At 44.5% G+C, this 23,787-nt stretch overlaps 1 protein-coding gene across 1 annotated transcript in view; it reads left to right on the plus strand.

Annotated features, from left to right (window-relative positions):
* The first annotated feature begins 9,477 nt into the window (after window positions 1-9,477).
* Window positions 9,478-23,787, plus strand: part of phldb1b (pleckstrin homology-like domain, family B, member 1b) — a 62,539-nt gene continuing 48,229 nt past the window's right edge. The window contains exons 1-4 of the mRNA XM_068705555.1: window positions 9,478-9,571; window positions 10,579-10,680; window positions 15,397-15,520; window positions 16,974-17,144. Of these exons, the coding sequence (XP_068561656.1) occupies window positions 9,536-9,571; window positions 10,579-10,680; window positions 15,397-15,520; window positions 16,974-17,144 (433 nt within the window). The 5' untranslated portion in view covers window positions 9,478-9,535. The remainder of the gene's footprint in view (window positions 9,572-10,578; window positions 10,681-15,396; window positions 15,521-16,973; window positions 17,145-23,787) is intronic.

Consider the following 23,787-nt stretch of genomic DNA (forward strand, 5'->3'; position numbering starts at 1 on the left):
ATAAAATTAGCAAATATGAGGTTAAATATTAATGTAAATACTATCTATAGTATATTAACAGTTACTGTGAGGATCTTCTATCTGGTCCTGAACCAGACTCAGTGTAGTCCTGGTCCTCTATCAGACCTCCATCAGTACAGAGACCATCAGAGAGAAGATGGTCTGTTTCTATAGAGTTATTCTTGATGATGTCATCGGAGCCACCGGGTCGGATTCTGGTGAAACCAGATGACCTCATGCAAGTTCATCAGAACCTCCTTCAGCTCAGACTCCAGCAGAGACCTGGTCCACCGTGGACAGACCCAGATCCTCCAGCAGAGACCTGGTCCACCCTGGACAGACCCAGATCCGGTTTCACCTGCAGTCTTGGACCTGCAGTTGGAGCTCTGGAGGGAGGAGAGCTCAGCTCCCGGCAGCAGCAGCAGCGTCTCCTCCTCCTCCTCCTCCTCCTCCTCCTCCTCCAGGAGCAGAGCTTCTCCTCTCTGCTGGAGACCCAGGACGTATTGCTGGACCCTCTGGAGGGAAGGGAGGCAACGGGAGAACCAGAACCAGGACTGAGAGGGTCAGACTGTCAGAACCCTGCTGCAGTAGAATGAGAGGTTTTCTAAAGGGACTCTGGTGCTCAGAGCTTTAGTCCACAGGGACCAACAGAACCAAGAGAACTTAAAGTTCCTCACAGTAACTTTAAATGAAACAGAATATTATTTGTAGAAAGTGAAACAGGACAAATGGACAAATAATAAAACATTCAGTAAAATCAAATCCATACAGAAGAACACAGAGAACTTGAGTATTGTGTATTCATCAGTGATATTATGCATGTTTTCCATCAGGAAGTACAGCGAGTGTTTCCAGAGTCAATGAGGCTGAATGACAACACAAAGACACACAAAGACACACAAAGACACACACATGTCTGCTCTTTGGACCACTTTCCATGACTCAAAGGGATATCCCAGCTTCCCCTCCTCTCCTCTCCTCTCCCCTTCACTTCCTTTCCTCCTCCTCCTCCTCCTCCTCCCCGCCGCTCCCTTCTTTCATAGTTCACCAACAATGTTCATTCCTACACATGAACGAGCTGCGTGGACGTCTGGACGCATTAGAGAAAGGACGCTGGGTGGATTTGTAAAGCTTTGAATGAGAGTTGAACAGAAGAGAGGGAGGAGGGTGAGTGACACTGTGAATGAGTGTGTATGTGTATTATTATTATTATTATTATTATTAAGACAAAGCTCCTCCTTCATGGGCGTAGGACAGAAACATGCTGCCGGCTTTGTTTTGGTTAGGATGATGTTCATTAGAGGTCATATCAGCCTTCAATTAAAAGTCTGATGTTTTCATTTATTACTTATTTATTGCTGAATGGATCGATACTCGATTGGTTGTCTGTGGGAAACCTTTGACACATTCTAATACACAAACACATGTTTTAAAACACAGTTACAAAGCTGCTGGTTACTATAGTTAAACAATGGAGGCAACCTCCAGTTCTGCAGAGTGAAGCCGATGCTTCATGTGTCTTGAACCTGCATTCTCTCTAGTGTCCAGCAGGGGGCGACTCCTCTGGTTGTATAGAAGTCTAGTCTAAAATGACTCTACTTCTCTCTTGATTTATTCCCTCAGTAAACATTGTAAACATGAGTTTATGGTCTCAATCTCTAGTTTACAGTCTTCTTCAATACAGCATGATGTTCATTTAGTACATTATGCTCCATTTAGAGTCACACAGACCAGAAAGCAGGGGACGCTTTGAACCTCCGTTGGTTAGCCGTTAGCGGTGCTGCTAACGTTGCTAGCTCTCCTCCTGCCCACAGCTTGATAAAAGCCCCGTATGGACCCCATGTATCGGTGTAACAGGGTCACTGCTGTGTGAACCTGTGGGTCCTGTAGTCCAGTATCCAGCAGCAGGCCGGCGGCGTTCCCGCTCCTCCTCCAGAGGATTACTGCTGTTGAAAGAGCCTCTTTGTGTCCGCGAGGCTGGAATGTCTGTCCAGCTCCACGTCTTTGAAACACTGAGCCAAAAGTCAACGGAACCACTGAGCTCTGGAATACCAGTCACCCACTCCCACTGTCCCTGTTCAGTCTGAAGGTGGAAGTGAAACGTGACCGTTACTCTCACTGGGCCACGTTTTACTCTCTGTGGCCTCGTTTTTAATTTCAAAATAAAGGTCCTGCTCCTCTATGGAAACAGAACCACCATGACTAGAAGTAGAGAGAACGAGAACATGTCTTTAGTGCAGAATAACAGTTATAATGACATCAATTATTATTTTTAAATTAAGAAAAAATGCAAGTTGAATTCCTTTTGATAATTTATTTTACAAAAATTGGAAAAACATCTGATATGGCGATTACAGCTGATAACAGAAACGTAGCATCCACCCTGTTGTTCCCCCTCAGTTAAACACTGTCAGCACTGTTAGCACTGTTAGCACTGTTGGCACTGTTAGCACTGTTAGCACTGTTAGCACTGTTGGCACTGTTTGCACTGTTGGCACTGTTTGCACTGTTAGCACTGTTGGCACTGTTAGCACTGTTAGCACTGTTAGCACTGTTGGCACTGTTTGCACTGTTAGCACTGTTTGCACTGTTTGTGCTGTTACGCCGCCATCTTGGCCAGGACCCCTCAATGGCTTTATGCTCCTAAATAAAACAATAAAACAAAACTATAACTAAAAAAAATAGATACATACCTTTGGGAGAGTTAGGAGACAAGACCTTTCCATCCAATGGAATTAGAGGAACTTCTGTTTCAAACACTTCACAATTGGCTCCGGTTGGGTCCAAATTGACCAACTGTGGTGCCGTCTGCAGGAACATTAACTCGGAGATGAAGAAAGTCTGTTTATAGATTACCAGCAAAGTATTCATCCTTTATGACCAGCTGGTCACCTTCACTCCTCGGCTCTGAGTCTTCGTTGTAAAGACGGCTTCACTCACCATCACCTCTAGTCTTCTCCTTCAGGGAGTTTGTGGATATTCAGTGGTGTAAACCTTTCACTGCGAACTAGCAGCAGCGACAGCAACTGGAAACATTGAGCTAATGCAATAGATGTGCAACTGGACTTAACAGGGAGGTGACAAAGATTAAAATATTTAATACTTTACTGCAACAAACCGGCCGAGCAGAGAGGCAGCCGGAGAGAGCGGTGAGTCACGTCGGCCTGTGGCTCCGCTGGATAGCTGTGGTTTGGAAGTGTTCTTTCCTGGAGGCTTCGAGGTATAATTTCTAGTGTCACCGGAGACGATAATCCGATAATGACGAGCTCTCTGATCCTCTGAACACGTCTCTGCTGGTGATGATCTGTGACACACGACGACAACGTGACACCGCCAGGGTCTTCTTCTTCTTCTTCAAACCTCTGTGTTTGTGTCGTTATCTCGATTCCATCCGTGGAAAATCCCGTGAGGATTATCTTTCTCACAGAGTTCTAGTGTTAAATCCTTTACACATTGTTTCCTGTGATTATTTTTCGTACATCAATGTATGTAAAAAATACTTTTAATCGGGAAAAAGTTACATTTTTCTGAGCTTTTGCACCGCGAATAAAGGCATCAACCAATGACGTGGTGCTTTCCCATTCAAATCAACAGGATGGTCAGAGCGGCGGCCATTTTGTATGTGTACCGTTGTAGCGGGTTAGCTTCCGTTTAAACTATTCAGACTTACGGCAAGTAGAGACTCACTGAGAGGAGATATCAGAGTAAAGACTAAAACGAGCAGTGGAGTAGTAAAGTTATGCTCCGGAGAAGAACAAGCTAACGAGCTAGCTAGCGGACAGCTGGCTAGTTAGCTGGTGAGCTAATCCCATCATGCTTTACCATTCAAATGACCACTGACAACAACGTACGTTTTACTCCTACTCTATTTCTATGTTTTTTCTATATAAATATCAGCAAATAATATTTCTCTTACCAGATCCACTCAGTCCTTCACAATAAAAGCCCTACATATTTAATATTTCCTTGTTTATTCGTGACATCCCGTGTGTGTAACGCCTGTAAACAGTTGTGTTGCTCAAGAGAACCTCAGCAGTAGTCACTGAGGAAGATGAGAGGTACATTCATTCTGTTCTTTTCCACATTCAGTCCTGGCATTCATTTCTGTATCGTCTTGTGTGTGTGTGTGTGTGTGTGTGTGTGTGTGTGTGTGTGTGTGTTGGAGACTCAGACGGGGCAGCTGGTGCGTTTAGCTGCCGGCTGATAGCGGCGTGTTTCCTGCCAGCATAATGAATGTGTTCACTGAATGTGTTCACTGCTGTCAGGGAGGCGCTGGATCGTTGTCGTGATAGATTTGCATGTTTATCGCTGGTCGTTCTTCTCTTATCTGTGGAGAAATACAAGATTATAATTTGAACTCTGGAGCATTTTCTTCTGTCGTGCTCAGTTTTTTTGATGTCGGCACATAATTCATCGATTGGAACAGCACCAGCGCTGACGGCTGGTTTGTCACCGCGCTTCAAACCAAATCTCATTTTCTTGCATGCTTTTCTGTTTTTGGCCACTTGAGGGCAGCGGTGCGTCCTTATAAAGAGGTTCTGGCAACAGATCGCTACATAAAACATATTAGAAGGTAAAGATTCTTTACCATATGTAAATATCACGACCATCAAAATAAATGTGATTTACTTTAATATCCCGATTAATTATCAAAATATCATGAAAACTGTTAAAATGGCGCTAAAACATATGGAATCACTTTACATTTAAATAGTTTTATGGCATAACAGACACATATTTCCTCATATTCATGTGAAATACAAACAACCATTCAGTCCGATCATATCATATATATACATATACATATCACTTTTTGTCTTATTTATTATACTTGTTTTGAGCTTTTGGATTATCTCTTATCTTTTTTTTAAGTGAACATAATTGTTTGTAAAAAAATAAAAAATAAAACAATCTTGAATAAGATAATCATAAATGATAAGGAACCCTAAAAAACAATAAAACAATAAATAACAACAATAGCAACAAGTCACTTGTGACGATATTCACGATTATCTCTTTAATGGAAATTCTCCACGATCCACTTATTAATTGTTCCTTAATTGATTTTTATATTTTCCCCTCTGTATCGATCAAACTCTCAGAGATTATGACTATAAGATACAAGATACTGAAAGAATAGATGAACATCAGCTAATAAAACATCATAAAAGTATTAAAATTCATCTGATATCGTTCTTCATCACTACAGTAGTAACCAGAACTCAAACAGTAGAAGGACGACGTCTGAGCGGATGTGACGATGACTTCTAGTGTTCACAGCTGAGGTCAGAGGTTAACCTGGACCTGTGTCACTAACAGGAAGTGTTCGTCGTGCAGGAAGTCTCCTTATAGTGACGCTGCTGTCACACACTTCCTGTTGCTTGTTTCTCTGTCTCTCGTTGAGTCTGAGGACACACACGTTTGGGAGGAGGAGAGATGTTCCCACAATGCATTGTGATCGACATCTACTGCAGGAACGAGTCCTGAAACAGGAAGTTACTTTTTCACTTCCTGTTCCCTCGTCTGGAGGTCAGCGAGCTTTAGTTTAGATGTTTTAATAAAGTCTGTGTTTAACACAAGCTGGAGAGATTTTTTCGTTTGACGAACAAAACCTGGAAGAATCAGAAACGTTAATCTAAAATCTGAAGGAGGAATGTGATTGGCTGCTTGTGGAGCCAACCAGTGATGATGACTTCCTGTTGGACTACCAACCCTGATTAAATGGACTCTGCTTTTATTGTGACATGAATGAAAAGTTATTATTCATGTGTTTGAATAGCATCTACCTCATCACACAGCACACGTTGGTCAGCTTGTTTAAATTACAGATTACTTCTCAATGCTTCATATTTTCCCACATTATTTGATGGATTCACATCAACATGAACAGAGAAAGCTCTCAGAAGACAAAGTTCTCAGAAGAGAAAGTTCTCTTTGTTGTTCTTCTTGAAGCCGAGACACCTCCAACCAGAGCGGTTCAGGGTCGACCCGAGCAGCTTGTGAAGCCTGTGTTTAGCTTCTCAGTCTATTTATTGTGTAGTGGAACACTGTGGAGACGAGATGGACGTGATGTTTCACTCACTAGCGTCTTCCTGTGTCTCCAAACAACAGCTCCAGGACTTCAATGGGAAACGAGACCTTTTCATTTTGGTTAAAGCTGCTTCTAACTTTGTCACCTTAAATTAACTAAGTTTGTTCCGGTGTGGACGGAGGTTTATTTTGAAAAGACTATTCACGTGTTGCTGGACTTAAGTAGGAGAAGCGTGAACACAGGGAGGAGTGACGTTCTGTTGGTTCTCATACGAGGACTTGTCTCTGTAGAACTGAAGAACAGACAGCGGTGGTCTGCTGGGTGTTGTCAGACTGAGGTTTCACATAAACGTTGTGTAGGAGCCATGAATGCACTCTGTGTGTGTGTGTGTGTGTGTGTGTGTGTGTGTGTGTGTGTGTGTGTGTGTGTGTGTGTGTGTAGACTTCATGCTGTGGTTTCCAGATGTTTGACTCTCTTGTCATTGTTGTTGAGATGTTTTTTATCACAATCAGTTCCCTCGTCTCTCTCCAGCCACGAGCATTTTAATGAAACATCTGCTCAACTTCACAGCTGGAATGAAGTGATTGAAAAGATTTGTCTTTTAGAATGTCTTCACATCATGTGGTGAACATGTCACGGAGACAGCGTCTACTGCACTTCTGTGGTTTGTTTCTAAAAACATAACGTGTCTGAAAAAGACCTCGTCTCAGTCAAGGTCAGACGTCTGTTCACATCCAGAAACCTGTTGACGTCCAAGTCCTCCATGATGTTTCTGCTCCTGTTCTTCTGGACGTCATCTCTCCTCCAGCTTCACTCACAACAAACAGAATCAGATGTTCACATGAAGTGTATTCATGGAGGTTCTAACCTGAGAGTCTCTCTTTGAGGAACAAAGACTAGTCGTCTTCAGGTGTCTGTACAGGTGGTGTTATTTACTCAGTATTTGCACACCCCCCCACCTTTTATTTGATCCGTTGGAGCTCCATAAAGCCGCCAGGTGTGTCACCTCCGTTCATTCAAGCCCTTGTTTGGTACTTTCCTGCTGTGAGCGTCTCGTTGACTCAGCTGCCCCCCCCCCCCCGAGGCTTCAGTTCTCTGACACGCGTTTAAAGCTGCACACGTGTAACAAGCCGGCGGTGGTTCTATCACACAGAACACAGAGCTGCAGCTTTAGGGCCTGCATGTGCTCCTGAACATCAAACGGGGACCACTGACCTTCAACCGCAGTCACAAAGTATCTGACGGAAGAACTCCAACAGAAGAATCTCTGTTCAGAGCAAGTTCAGAGTGATAGAAGAGCATGTGTGTGTGTCTGTGGACCAGGTCTCTGCTGGAGGATCTGGGTCTGTCCACGGTGGACCAGGTCTCTGCTGGAGTCTGAGCTGAAGGAGGTTCTGGTGAACCTGCATGAGTTCATCTGGTTTCACCAGAATCCGACCCGGTGGCTCCGATGACATCATTCAGAATAACTCTATAGAAACAGACCATCTTCTCTCTGATGGTCTCTGTACTGATGGAGGTCTGATAGAAGACCAGGACTACACTGAGACTGGTTTTGTTTGGACTAAGTGAACAACAACATGTCATCAGACTGACATCAGAGGAATGTTGGACTCCATCTCTCTGTGTTCACATTCCTGATTATCTCCACGTCCTCTCAGACGGCCCCTCGCCTGTTCAAATAAAACCCTTCACTCGTCCCAGAGGACAAGAGGACGGACATCACGGCAAAGCGTCCTCGACTCAGATAGATGGACTCACTTTAACGCCCCCCCCCCCTCCCCCCCGTTGGCTGTCCAGCTCCCCTCCCTCACTTTCATCACCCCTTCAAATAATAGTAATAATAAAGCAAGACTCAGGAAACAATGGCAGCCTTTCTGCCCCCGAGAGAGAGAGAGAGAGAGAGAGAGAGGGAGAGAGAGAGAGAGAGAGAGAGAGAGAGAGAGAGAGAGTTTCTGGACGTCCTCCCTCAGTCTGAGAGAACCGGTCTTTGATGTGGTGAGAACAGTCAGATGTCCTCACAGCAATGTGGGAGTTTAGAAAATGTAATTTAATGGCAGAAGGAGCAACTATAAAGAGAAAATCTGAATAGAAAACAAAGCTAGCTTACTGAGATGGTTTGAGGTTAGAAGGTCAGCTCGTTAGCTCGTTAGCTAATTTGCTAACGTGCACGTTTTCAAAAGCAAGACTGCTATGTTGTTGTTTTCAATGTTAAAGGTTCTATACGACATACATCTAATGATCATCTATGTAAAGTATAAGCTGGTCTATCTTTTCCTAAACCTGAGTTTCCTGAGGAAGTTTATTTTGGAAAGACTGTATTCATGAAACGAACTTCAATGTTCACGTGTTGCTCGTCTTTTGTAACAAAACGCATACAACATTTTTTAACTTTTCGTAGGATATCGTACGAACCGTTGTTTGAGGATGCTCTGTCCGCGCTGTTGCTATTGTTAGCGCTGTTAGCACCGTCTGCCGCAAGCTGCTGGCTCAGCCGTCGCCATGTTGAGAGCTGTGTGGAGTCAACCGATGCTCTGCTTTTCTAACTAAATTGAACCAAACCTGAGCCGCCGGATGATTTTAAGACACAGAACCGCCCGAGAGGCTGTCATTTGGAAAGTCGTTTAGAAAACGGCGGGAACTTTGCAGGTGTTTTGATCACTTGAATCGCATGAATCCGGTTCAGGCCGAAATGAACTGATGTGATTCTGCACGCCTGAGTCCTGGCAGGAGTTTGAGCAGCAGTGGAAACTTGACTGGACTTGAAGTTTTAGGCCTCATTTAAAACTTGTCTTTTAATATCATCCCATCCGTGATTAAATCTAGATGTTGCTTCAATCGTCTCAGAGGACTCTCTGTCCTCCAGGATCACCTGGAGGACAGACATAAACTCACTTGTCGTCTGCATAGTGTCACACATTCAGTCATTAATGCATATCTACATAAATCTGTTTCAAGGAAGCTCATTGGCTAACTGTTTTGTTGCCGCAGTAAGAGCGTGACGTAAAGCTTCAGTAAGCTTTTAATCTGCTCAGCTTCTCTTGTCTTTCTGCAGGAAATAAACAACATGAACGTGTCGTATTAATACGATTAGTTGTGTATTTGTAGTGGAAGCATTGCGATGCGTTTACAGAGCTCCTGCTTCCTCTTTCACCACTTTTATTCTGAGCTTTATTCTAGTCAAACTTCAGTCACCACTCTCTCTTCTTCCCTTCCTCTTCTTCTTCTCCTCTTTTGATCCTCACTCACTCACACACACACACACACACACACACACACACACACACACACACACACACACACACACACACACACACACACACGCGTCTCTGTTATCTGGGACTTTCTGTGGCTGCCAGTCAGGAATGCAGGTCTTAGTTTAGCGGAACAAGCAGCAACAGGTCCACCTCCTGAGACGGGAGTTACAGCGGAGGACAAAAGAAGTGAGATCAGGACAAAGAGACGCTCGAGTCCTCAGAGGTGTCCCGGTCAATCAAGTTCGCCATGGAGGCTGTGCATGTGCCGGACACCTGGAGAAAGGTAATTCTTCTACTTAGAGACAACAAAGGACAGGTGAACCTCAGTGAGGCGGTGGTTTGCAGACTTCTTGCTCCCTCTGGCTCAGAGAGAAAGAGTTCCTCATCCTCAGATAATACATTCTCAACATTTGTTTCTGATTTTCTGGCTGGTTGTTTTGTGACTGTGTGAGACTTCCCCGCGGCCCGACTGAATATCGTTCCCCGGGTCTGTCAGGAGAGCAAACACCATGCCGTTTGCAGCGTTCGGTTCTCCTGCAGGGCAGAGCGCATCGTCCCCGCTGCACAACATTTTAGGCATGCAAATGACTCCGGGTGCTCTGAATCTCTGCGACTGCTGTAATCAAGTGTTTTCCAACCGCTCCATTTAACATGTGCACCAATACAGACACGGAACATATTTATAGACATTTGTTCAGTGCTGACTTGATGGAAATACCCCAAAAAAATGAGTAAGGAGGGAGGAATTTATGGGATTTGGGCACAGTGAGAGTGTGTGTGTGTGTGTGTGTGTGTGTGTGTGTGTGTGAGAGAGTTTGTGTGTGTGTGTGTGTGTGTGTGTGTGTGTGTGTGTGTTTTCATAAAGACTGAGAGACAAGAGCTCAGCCAAGGTGGCGGATTTCCAGTGAATGTGTGAACTACCAAGAGATTTAAATGCGTGTGCGTGTTTTAAGTGTGTCACTTCCTCAGAGTGTGTTGCTAAATACTGTCTACCATCTGTTTGTGTGTGTGTGTGTGTGTGTGTGTGTGTGTGTGTGTGTGTGTGTGTGTGTGTGTGTGTGCTGACAGCATGAATCACACACACACACACACACACACACACACACACACACACACACACACACACATCACTCTGTGTGTAGGCAGAGTGGGGAGAGGGGGAATGCCACTAACCATGAGAACATTTCTGACCACAAAACACACAACATCTGGATGCTGTAACTAACCGTTGTCTTCGCTCACGATGACTCTTGTTCCTCTCTAACGTCATGATCTCACTTCCTCCTTCAGGATCTTCATGTGTCTCAGGGAGCCGTGGACAGCTCAGTGGACATGGACCGCCTGAACAGGAACATGCCCGAGTGTGGACGGCAAACCCACCAGGTGTTACAGGTGAGTGTGAGTGTTTGGAGATGTGAGGGATGTGGAACTGTATGTAGGAAGCCATCTTGGTTTCTTGGATTTTGTCTGTTGCCATCTTGGATTTTGTCTGTTGTCATCTTGGATTTTGTCTGTTGTCATCTTGGATTTTGTTTGTTGCCATCTTGGTTTTTGTCTGTTGCCATCTTGGTTGTTGTCTGTTGTCATCTTGGTTGTTGTCTGTTGTCATCTTGGTTGTTGTCTGTTGTCATCTTGGTTTTTGTCCATTGCCATCTTGGTTTTTGTCTGTTGCCATCTTGGATTTTGTCTGTTGTCATCTTGGTTTTTGTCCATTGCCATCTTGGTTTTTGTCTGTTGTCATCTTGGTTGTTGTCTGTTGTCATCTTGGTTTTTGTCCATTGCCATCTTGGATTTTGTCTGTTGCCATCTTGGTTTTTGTCTGTTGTCATCTTGGATTTTGTTTGTTGCCATCTTGGTTTTTGTCTGTTGCCATCTTGGTTGTTGTCTGTTGTCATCTTGGTTGTTGTCTGTTGTCATCTTGGTTTTTGTCCATTGCCATCTTGGTTTTTGTCTGTTGCCATCTTGGATTTTGTCTGTTGTCATCTTGGATTTTGTCCGTCGCGATCTTGGATTTTGTCTGTTGCCATCTTGGTTTTTGTCTGTTGTCATCTTGGATTTTGTTTGTTGCCATCTTGGTTTTTGTCTGTTGTCATCTTGGATTTTGTTTGTTGCCATCTTGGTTTTTGTCTGTTGCCATCTTGGTTGTTGTCTGTTGTCATCTTGGTTGTTGTCTGTTGTCATCTTGGTTTTTGTCCATTGCCATCTTGGTTTTTGTCTGTTGCCATCTTGGATTTTGTCTGTTGTCATCTTGGATTTTGTCCGTCGCGATCTTGGATTTTGTCTGTTGCCATCTTGGTTTTTGTCTGTTGTCATCTTGGATTTTGTTTGTTGCCATCTTGGTTTTTGTCTGTTGCCATCTTGGTTGTTGTCTGTTGTCATCTTGGTTGTTGTCTGTTGTCATCTTGGTTTTTGTCCATTGCCATCTTGGTTTTTGTCTGTTGTCATCTTGGATTTTGTCCGTCGCGATCTTGGATTTTGTCTGTTGCCATCTTGGTTTTTGTCTGTTGTCATCTTGGATTTTGTTTGTTGCCATCTTGGTTTTTGTCTGTTGCCATCTTGGTTGTTGTCTGTTGTCATCTTGGTTGTTGTCTGTTGTCATCTTGGTTTTTGTCCATTGCCATCTTGGTTTTTGTCTGTTGCCATCTTGGTTTTTGTCTGTTGCCATCTTGGTTTTTGTCCATTGCCATCTTGGTTTTTGTCTGTTACCATCTTGGATTTTGTCTGTTGTCATGTTGGTTGTTGTCTGTTGTCATCTTGGTTGTTGTCTGTTGCCATCTTGGTTTTTGTCTGTTGCCATCTTGGTTTTTGTCTGTTGCCATCTTGGATTTTGTCTGTTGCCATCTTGGTTTTTGTCTGTTGCCATCTTGGTTGTTGTCTGTTGCCATCTTGGATTTTGTCTGTTGCCATCTTGGATTTTGTCTGTCCAGAAATGAACAGCCGACTCCTTAAAGTGTCCTTCAGTAAAATGAGCTAAGCTAACTAGCCTGGGATGGTGAGCGCATCGGTTTCGAAGCCTTGAGTTCGTAATTTTGTCCATCGCAGTCAAGAGTGGCCGGTTTTCCATACAACCAAACGCAGAGACATTTTTAAGCAACCAAAAAGGTTACAGTTAAATGTCATGAACTGAAAAAACACATTATGAAACACATGCAACTCCCAGACCGAACAATGTTTACTGAAGGAATAAATCAAGAGAGAAGTAGAGTCATTTTAGACTAGACTTCTATACAACCAGAGGAGTCGCCCCCTGATGGACACTAGAGAGAATGCAGCTCTAACACGTGAAGCTTTATTTTAACATAGAGGTCTATGAGGATTTACTCTCTTTTAAAGCCTCAAGTGGCCATTTGATGAACTACAGTTTTTTGGCACTTCAGCGTTGGCTTCATTTGTCAACGGCAACAGGAAGACACAGCCTTATGTTGTCAGTGTGACAGATTTGTTCCATGTGTTTCCTCAGCTCACTCACACAGTAAGCGCTCTCTTCTTCTGATAACAGTGGATCCATTGACGTTAAATGTCACCACACCGGCTGCTCCGACACTCTGCATGAATGATGAGTTCGGTTGAAGAGGCGGCGGGTTCAGATCAGGCAGCCGAGACGCGTCCTGACACCGTGCGTCAGGGAAGACGTCCTCTAAAAGCAGGAAACCTTCAGTCAGAGTCAGTAATTAGACGGAGCCGGAGATTTGGCTGTCTGTGTTTACCACCTGCTGGGTCTGACAATCCCATCAGGCTTTAAGGGAGGGCTGTGTGTGTGTGTGTGTGTGTGTGTGTGTGTGTGTGTGTGTGTCTTCAGTCTGTTCTTGTAAAGAGGCAGAGGAATGGAAGATAAAACCAAATGAGATTAAACTTTAATGATTCCTGTAGGAGGAACCGGGTTCTGGACGACTATCTGTTTAACTTTTCTCATTCATTATTTTTGCGACACTATTTCTGCTCCACAAATTTGGTTGATTGCATCTGTTCAGTTCAAGTTAAGCTGACGTAGACGTGGCTTTTCTTTGTCCCGCCTTTTCCACGTGAAGCTACTGTTGGTTTGAACTTGATAGATTAAGAGTTTAAAAAGGATCCAACCTAGAAACCTGTTTCAAAATAAAAGCATCTCGTAGCACTTGATCTAAAAGTCTCAACACCTCTGAAGACACTTCCCCAAAATGATCACCAGGAACGTAAACAACCAACATGGCTGCTGTTAGAACTCACAGCTGTTAAGACAGCAGCTGGTGTAAAGCTGAGGTGATGAGGAAGGAGAATCTGAGCAGGTAGAGAGGAGGACTCAACACGCTGAAGAGTCTCTGAAACACCAGAAGAAGAACCGTGAAGAATCACAAAGACAACGAGAGCAAATAAACCAACCTAGAGAGGAGAGGACTTTATCTGTGAACTCATGTCTCTGTGTGAACCACAGGGGAGCAGCAGCACACCACCGACCAGGAGGTGAAGCTCCTCCCAGTCTGTGACTCACCAACCCTCTTACAGGCTCCACCTTCACCTCCACCTCCACCTCCACCTCCACTCCACCTCCACTCCACTCCACCTTCACTCCACCTCCACCTCCACCTCCACCTCCACTCCACTCCACTCCACCTCCACTCCACCTCCACCTCCACCTTCACTCCACCTCCACTCCACCTCCACTCCACCTCCACCTCCACTCCACCTCCACCTCCACTCCACCTCAACTCCACCTTCACCTCCACTCCACCTCCACCTCCACTCCACCTCCACTCCACTCCACCTTCACTCCACCTCCACCTCCACCTCCACTCCACTCCACTCCACCTCCACTCCACCTCCACCTCCACCTTCACTCCACCTCTACTCCACCTCCACCTCCACCTCCACTCCACCTCCACTCCACCTCCACCTTCACTCCACCTCCACCTCCACCTCCACTCCACCTCCACCTCCACCTCCACTCCACCTCAACTCCACCTTCACCTCCACTCCACCTCCACCTCCACTCCACCTCCATCACGTGATCTGTCAGGATGCCAGAGCTGGTTGTAAATAAGAAATGTAGCTTTTAAAATATGCAAATGAGTTCATTTAACATTTGAAGTCATTAAACCAGGAAGGAACGTTTCTCAAGCTTGGGGTCGTGATCTGGCACAGGGTCACCTGATGAACAGACGGGGTCCTGTGAGGCTCGTAGTCTTTAAATGAAGGCTGTGATGTGTGCAATGATATCATTATTTGACAATAACAAGTTCAGTCTTTAAGCTTTTTGGGCGTCATCGTAGCTAAAAATTATGTAAAACTGCATATTGTTAAGCCTCAAACCTCCTCCAGTGTATTCACTGATAGTAATTCATCTCAACATGAGACGTTCACTTCACATTAAAGAAGAAGCAGAATTGTCTTCATGTCTTTGTTGTTCACGTTCCGCTCGTTGAACAGAACCTCCAGGAGACTCGCGTCGTCTTAATTGCGGAAAGTGCTGTTGCCACGGCAACATCACCCCCCACCCCCATCCCCCTCTCGTTGTGGTGTCGATTGCACACTGTGGTGCTTTAGGCAGAGGGGGAGACGAGGGAGTCACAACAGATTCCTCCCTCCAGTGTGTGTGTGTGTGAAGGAGTCTGTTAACGATGGAGACTCTGATGCTCCTCTGATGCTCCTCTGATGCTCCTCTGATGCTCCTCTGATGCTCCTGATACCAGTTAGTTCTAGTGGACAGGAAGTGACAGTTTGTGTTTCCTATGAAGTCCAGCAACACGCGTTAATTCAGCTCCTGACATGATTACAGTCTTTTCAAAATAAACTTCAGTCTTCAGGCCACAACACTACTTAGTTAGCTTTAATTAAAGATGGTTGTTTGAGTTAAAATAAGTACTGAAGTTACGTTACAAAATAAATCAACGTTGATTTCTCCTTTCTCTCGAGTTCTCCTGAAGAAAAGACCAGTTTTTGTTTGACCCGTCCTCTCTGTGTTGGGTTTGTACTTCCTGGTTCATGAATATGTGGATCACTTACATACACAGTTGATTTCATGAATCACAGCACATTAACCTTTGAAAGTGTAGCTATGGTGGAGCCTGAGAACAGGCATTGATACTGCAGCAGCGAATGAGTTATGACACTTTTTCTGACGTTTGTTCCCAGAGCACCCCTCTGGACCTGATCGAGACCGGGAAGGGGCTAAAGTTCCAGGCAGAGCGCCCCCACCTGGTCAGTCTGGGTAGTGGACGCCTGAGTACCGCCATCACCCTGCTGCCGCTACCTGAGGGTGAGAACACAACACGGCAGTTAGCTTCATGCTAAGTTCACACTACGAGTGACACAAGCAATGGAGCGGCTAAGAGACGTCTGTCTGTCTGTCTGTCTGTCTCTCTGTCTGTCTGTCTGAGTGTTTGTCTCTCTGTCTGCTGGTCTTCCTGTCTGTCTGTACCTCTGCAGGTTGGTATGTAGGGAGATTCCAGAGGTTAAGTCCAGGCAACGATAGTGTGTGTGAGTCATTGTGTATGTGTGTGTGTGTGTGTATCGTACCTCCCTGTGATATTTCACTGAGCCCTGCAGGTCTTTACCTCAACTCTTCTTAGCTCCTCCCCCTTTTTTTCCAGCTCCATGTTGCTGATCTGTGAACGTTGTCCTCTGACTGTCTCACGTCCCGGTGAACTTAAAGTGTCATTGTCTTCTGAGCCGTGACGTTATTTCACAGCGAAACACCCCAACACCCCAACACCCCAACACCCCAAGAACCCAACACCCCAACACACCAACACCCCAACACTCCAAGAACCCAACACCCCAACACCCCAACACTCCAAGAACCCAACACCCCAAGAACCCAACACCCCAACACCCCAACACCCCAACACCCAACACCCCAAGAACCCAACACCCCAACACACCAACACCCCAACACTCCAAGAACCCAACACCCCAACACCCCAACACACCAACACCCCAACACTCCAAGAACCCAACACCCCAAGAACCTAACACCCCAACACCCTAACACCCCAACACCCCAACACACCAACACCCCAACACTCCAACACACCAACACCCCAACACTCCAAGAACCCAACACCCCAACACACCAAGAACTCAACACCCCAAGAACCCAACACCCCAACACACCAACACTCCAAGAACCCAACACCCCAAGAACCCAACACACCAACACCCCAACACTCCAAGAACCCAACACCCCAAGAACCCAACACACCAACACCCCAACACACCAACACCCCAACACACCAAGAACCCAACACCCCAAGAACCCAACACCCCAACACCCCAACACACCAACACCCCAACACCCCAACACACCAACACACCAACACCCCAACACCCCAACACACCAACACCCCAACACACCAACACCCCAACACACCAAGAACCCAACACCCCAAGAACCCAACACCCCAACACCCCAACACACCAACACACCAACACCCCAAGAACCCAACACCCCAAGAACCCAACACCCAACACCCCAACACCCCAACATCCCAAGAACCCAACACCCAACACCCCAACATCCCAACATCCCAACATCCCAACACCCTAACCCTATATGTGTAGCGCCCCCTGCTGGAACCCTCCAACATGGCCGCTCCACTTCCACCTCGTAGCTCTCAGAGACCTCTCATTAATGTGATGTATACTTTTATTTAATCTTAATATTTTCCTCAAATATGCACGTCACATGTTAATCTCCCCCCCCTCCACAGGACGGACCACACTGGGTCATGGCTCCATGGACGTCAACATCCAGGGCCCCGGGGTGGAGGCCCAGCACTGCTACATCGAGAACAGGTCGGGGGTCATCATGCTGCACCCCTGTGGGAACCTCTGTGCCATCGACGGGCTCCGGGTCTCTCAGCCAGTCCGCCTGTCACAAGGTAAGGAACCAGGTCTCACACCTGTCCGTAAAGAACCAGGTCTCACACCTCTCTGTGAGGAACCAGGTCTCACACCTGTCCGTAAAGAACCAGGTCTCACACCTGTCTGTAAGGAACCAGGTCTCACACCTCTCTGTGAGGAACCAGGTTTCACACCTGTCCGTAAGGAACCAGGTCTCACACCTGTCCGTAAAGAACTAGGTCTCACACCTCTCTGTAAGGAACCAGGTCTCACACCTGTCTGTATAAGGAACCAGGTCTCACACCTGGCCATAAGAACCAGGTCTCACACCTGTCCGTGAGGAACAAGGTCTCACACCTGTCCCGTGAGATGCTCTGCTGGACTGGACGGGTCTCTGCAGCACTTTTACTTTGATTACTTTAACTTTACATGAAACAACATCTTTTACAGCGTTCGAGGCAGCCGGTCTGGTCGATAAAATGCTTTTTAAACAGCCGATCGATTGAAGAACCGCCCGAGGCTCCTGTGTTAACGAGCTAACGAGCTCAGGCATGCAGGTATTGAAGAACCAGAGGGAGGGACGGATTGATTTTCAGTTTGCTTCACACTGGGTGGATCTTAGATTGATCACTGCTGAGCATTTGACTAAAGCGATCCGCTGGGGTTGTTATTCTGAAGGTAAAGGAAGACGTGGTCTAAAGGTCTGAAGATAGTTTCAGTGAAAAGGTCAGCGAGTTTGACTGAGAACAGTGAGGCTGCAGGAAGTCAAAGTTTGGACTACAATTAAGATTTTAGTGACCGATCTGAGGACACGGCACCAACTTAACAATGGAGTTAATTATTATAATATTTTTTACAGTACAGTTGATGATTACTGATATTATTTTTTATAGTACGCAGTGATGATAATAATACTTTTATTTTTTACATTTCCTAAAACACCAACACCAGAAAAACAAAACCTTTCATCTTAAAGAAACCATAAATGTTGTTTCAGTTACTTCTTTACATCATAACCAGCGCTGCTTCAACACATCAGACTGTAGAATCGACTGCAGTCATGGAAATTCCTAGAAGTTTACCTTTAGAGGAAGTACAGTGTTAATGTGAGTAAGTTAAAGGGACACGACTCACCGTGACTCAATGGATGTGTCATCACACCCTCCAGTCTTATTTCTCCTTATGAGACAATAACTCATCTTTTACAGAATACGTTGTCCAGACAACTTTAAAAACTATAAACGTTGAATTAAAACTGTTCTGAATGTTTGCTTGATGTCAGAATCTGCTACGACGTAAACGGTTAAATATAGACTGTAGATAAGAAGTGGACGTAGTCGTCGCCATCTTGTTTTTTTCTCAACCAGTGAACAGGAAGTGACCATATCTGGACTGAGGAGGAGTGACGTAGAGACGCTGTATACGTCTCTGGTAGAGACCTGTCAATCAGCGTGTAGCCCGCCCCTAAAGCATCCTCTGCTTTATGGTGTGTTTGACTCTAAATGGAGCATAATGTACTAAATGAACATCATGCTGTATTGAAGAAGACTGTAAACTAGAGATTGAGACCATAAACTCATGTTTACAATGTTTACTGAGGGAATAAATCAAGAGAGAAGTAGAGTCATTTTAGACTAGACTTCTATACAACCAGAGGAGTCGCCCCCTGGTGGACACTAGAGAGAATGCAGCTTTAACTCATGAAGCTTTGGCTTCACTCTACAGAACGTCCCCTCTTGTCTTTTGGTATTTCAACCTGGACTCTGGCCGGGTAACCGGAGCGGGGACACATGGGGGGGGCTATATTTATACCCCCCCCTCTTACCCCGTGGATCCCACTTTAGCCCCAGAGGGGGTTTCAGGCTGGAGAAGGCGTGTGAGGGTAAACCAGAGTTCATGTGTCAGGATTTTGGAAGAGCTGCAACAGCGAGTGACTGGTTGCACAACATTGAATTCACTGTGAGACGTCACACTTCATGAAGTAGAGGACGCATCACAGCGAGGCGGGTCGCTGATGTAATGTGGGTTTTTGCAAATAAGTAGTGGATCAAGTGGCGACACGTCGGCGTCGTTGCGAAATGAAAAGCGGTGATCTGTTCAGATTTAAATGAGGTGGAGGGAAAACCTCCATATGTGTATATATATATATATATATATATATATATATATATATACATATATATATATATATATATACATACATATATATATATATATATATATATATATACGTATATATATATACGTATATATATATATATATATATATATATATGTATATATATATACATACATATATATATATATACGTATATATATATACGTACGTATATATATATATATATATATACATATATATATATATATATATATACATACATATATATATATATATATATATATATATATATATATACGTACGTATATATATATACGTATATATATATATATATGTATGTATATATATATACATATATATATATATATATATACGTATATATATACGTATATATATATACGTATATATATATATATATATACGTATATATATATATATATGTATATATACGTATATATATATATATATATATATATGTATATATATATATATATATATATATATATACATATATATATACGTACGTATATATATATATGTATATATATATATATATGTATGTATATATATATACATATATATATATATATATACGTATATATATACGTATATATATATATATATATATACGTATATATATATATACGTGTATATATATATGTATATATATATATGGACTCCTGCTGCAGTGGAGAAGCTTCATTTAGGCTCACGGAAACACTGGGATGTCATAGTGATGTCATTTGTCTGTCGCCAAAATAAGGTCCCATTGGGGGGGGGACAGTGAAAAGGGGCGGGACTTGGCCTCTCTATATGTTTTCCTATAGGCCTACGCTGTGTTGTTTTTTATATATCACTGTTCACGCTGGACGCTAAACCCTTTTTAATTAGCTTCTGCTAATTGCTAGCACTGATGCTAATTGCTAGCGCTGATGCTAATTGCTAGCACTGATGCTAATTGCTAGCCGCAGATGCTAACCGCTAGCATGCCGACTATTGCTGTGAACCCGGTTCTGAACAGGAACAGGTTCTTAACTCTACTGTTGTTTCAGTAGATTCACATTGAGTCTATTTAAAGTCGAGATACGTGTGTTAAAACCAAACACACACACACACACACACACACACACACACACACACACACACACACACAGTATCCTAGTATTTACGTGTCTCCAGGGAACACTGAATACTTCCTTTATTGTGTATTTATATGGTTTCAGGCGCGGTAATACTTTGTTCTGTCCCTGATGATCTGATAGGAGACACACCTCAGTGTGATCTGTGTCAGTCTGAACACATATTAAAGAATCAGAAACGTCTCACATGAAAGACGATGAACATTGTGCAACAGTGAGAAGAGAACAATAAAGTAACAATAGAATGAGATAAACTAATAGAGTACGTTATTAAAGTGTGTATTTAAAGAGAAGAGTCCTGAGGATGATCATTTTTATGATCCATTCATTTCACTTTATTGATTAAGTTCTTCTGTTGTGGATTTAGATGTGTGTGGTCGCCCCCCCCCCTCTCATTGCACAGCTCTGACTCAGGATCTCCACCTCCTCCTCCTCCTCCTCCTCTCTGACAGTCCCGACTCTCTGCGGACTGAGAGCCAGCTGTTTCTCCCTGGTCTCGTCTCCACACTGAGACAATGGATAAAACAATGACTTAAACGATGTGTTTTTCTTCATTTTGTTCATTCCTCTTAATAAAGTGGATTACAGCATCGCGTCCGTGGAGCCGTGTTCCTCTCAACCGGCGGGACAAACAGACAGCGACTCAACATATCTGCAGAATATATTACAGAGTCTTTTGGGGCTTTTTAAAGAAAAAGGATTATCATAACAAAAGCGCGTCGGGACAATAAAGAGACATAAACGCTCCTCCATAAATCCACAGGAAGAAAACACGTGGCTTCGTGTTAGAGGAGCAGACGATGGGAGAGAGGAGGCTCGTGCAGTGGACTTAAAGTAAGTTTGTTTTGAAGTGTTTGGAGGTTTTTATTGAAGGTGTTGGTCTGCAGGCTTTGCTCGGGGGGCTCCGGAGTGAGTTGAAGCCGGTAGATGGAGTTACAGACTGCGGGGACCGAAGAGCCGCTCGTGGGGTTAACGACTCCGAGTGAGCGGTCAGCAGATTGTGGGCACACGCTCTTGCATTGCTTCAGCTTCTTGCGTTGCAGTTTTAAGTCAAAACGCTCACTCGCACCGTACTCCTTTCAGAAACCTGTCGATTGTAACGTTGTACTCGCATATCGGTAAACTACACGTGATAGAATGTTACTTTTGGCTTTCTGAGGTTTATGAGGAGTCATTGTTCAATTTGGCATACATAACACCAAACATTACTGACTCGAGCGTTTAATAAATCTACTTTTAGTGGCTGTTCTTCACGGGTTTCTCGTCCATTGGAGTACGTTGCTGGGTGGCAGCTAGCTATGTTAGCACACCACTAAAACATAGATTTTATTTACATGAAGAGCTGCTTCGGGCTAGTTTTCATGCCGATTATTTAAGAAATACCCTTCTGACATTTTCCAGTTGTTTAAGTCTCGTTTCAACACACTACATTCCCCCTAAAGGCGTGGAAACTTTAAAATGCGAGTTTTCTGAACGGAGTTTGGTTTGTCACCTCACACACGCAACACCTGCTTTAACGTTGCTCTCTTCAGCTCTAACTTCCCCCCTGACTCCATGTGACTTCTGTTTATAGACCACAAACATATACAAGTCTACCAGACCCCCCCCCCCCCCATCTAGCCTGGCATGACCAGAGCCTTCTGTGTCTGTCTACTGTTACACTGCTATTCCTGGTTGCCAATGTGACCTAACCGGGGCTGCTAACTGGAATAGACTTGAGCTTTGCTTTCATGCATTCTGCTCATCCAGAGGTCTCCGGGTCCACGAGTCGTCACCGTGTTCGATGCACGTACTAGAAGTATCGCTGTGGATCCGAAGGTCCCGGTACAAAACCAGGACCGTGTCGTCCTCTCTGCTCCACCACACCTCCTCAACTCATGGCATCTCCCTGACACATTGCGTTGAACCCCAGTGTGTGAGAGAGAGAGAGAGAGAGAGAGAGAGAGAGAGAGAGAGAGAGAGAGAGAGAGAGAGAGAGAGAGAGAGAGAGAGAACAAGGATGTGAGGAGTCAGAGAGAGGAGACACCCCCCCCTCTGCAAACAGTCCTCAGTGGATGTGATGTGGTTCTCCCAGCGGGGCCCAGAGACCGGGTCAGGCATGTGTGGAGGGGAAGCTGGCAGCAGCCGGTCGTGTTGCTGCGCGTTGTGTTTGACACACTCTCTGAAGAGCACATCCTCCGACGACACCGAGGAAAGAGACACCAGAGGTGTCGTATCTGCTGACTCTGATGTTTGTGGTGGTTCCAGAACACGTGGAGGGGAACGAACGGAAGCAGGACGAGCTTGTGTGGCGTTTTCATTGAAGGACTTGTCGTTGAGTCTTATTGAAACGTTTCCCTCCCAGAAAAGGGACCAAAAACAACCACGAGACTTTTCTGAACACAACATTTATTTAGTTGCCTAAACATAACAATACCTCCAAATGAAATAAAGCAACAAAACCAGCTTTTAGAAGTTGAACTGATTGGTTATTTAAAAAGGGCCGAACCAATCAACAGGCTTCCTCTAAGCCACGTGTAGATCACAGTCTGGGGTAATGTTTATTGATGCTCAGACCTGCAGCCATCTGCCTCTGGGAGCGTGGGGGGGGGGGTGGAACATCTGTTCTGACAAGCCTCGGACATGTTACCGTGGAGAGCGTCCATTGCAGCTGACAGCCTGCTGGAGACTACATCTGGTCCGTGTGAGCAACGGGATCTGATTAAGAGTTTTAAAGGGACAGTCTGCTGGTTTTACTCCTGAAGCTCAGTGTCTACGTCAGGAGGGGAACCAGTCCAACTGGGAACATTTTGAAAGGTGAATTTCCAATTCATTCACTCCATTGACGTTAAGAAAACCCAGGAGGCAACATCCAGTTCTTTAAAGTGTGTTAAATCTGCATTCTCTCTAGTGTCCACCAGGGGGCGACTCCTCTGGTTGTATAGAAGTCTAGTCTAAAATGACTCTACTTCTCTCTTGATTTATTCCCTCAGTAAACATTGTAAACATGAGTTTATGGTCTCAATCTCTAGTTTACAGTCTTCTTCAATACAGCATGATGTTCATTTAGTACATTATTCCACCAGGGTTACTGAGATCGGTGAGTAAAGTCTTCGTCTGCGATGACAACAACAAACTAAACATATTTTCAGTTTCCGTTCAAGTCATTTCAGGTCTCTACCAGAGATGTATACGGTGTCTCTACGTCCAGATATGGTCACTTCCTGTTCACTGGTTGCAAAAAAAACCAAGATGACGACGTCCAAAACGCTGATTTTGAGGCTTCAGAACACAAACCAATGAGTGACGTCACGACGACTACATCCACTTCTTATCTACAGTCTGAGAGAAAATCCTGATTATATGAAGAGGTTTCATCATAGAACCCATCCAACCAACTAGGAGCTGAGTTGTGACCATAAAACATTTGATTGATTAGTTTTC

The sequence above is a fragment of the Cebidichthys violaceus genome, unplaced genomic scaffold, assembly GCF_023349555.1.
Source record: "Cebidichthys violaceus isolate CVI_PGR_0920_01 unplaced genomic scaffold, fCebVio1.0.p SCAF_1, whole genome shotgun sequence".
NCBI lineage: Eukaryota > Metazoa > Chordata > Actinopteri > Perciformes > Stichaeidae > Cebidichthys > Cebidichthys violaceus.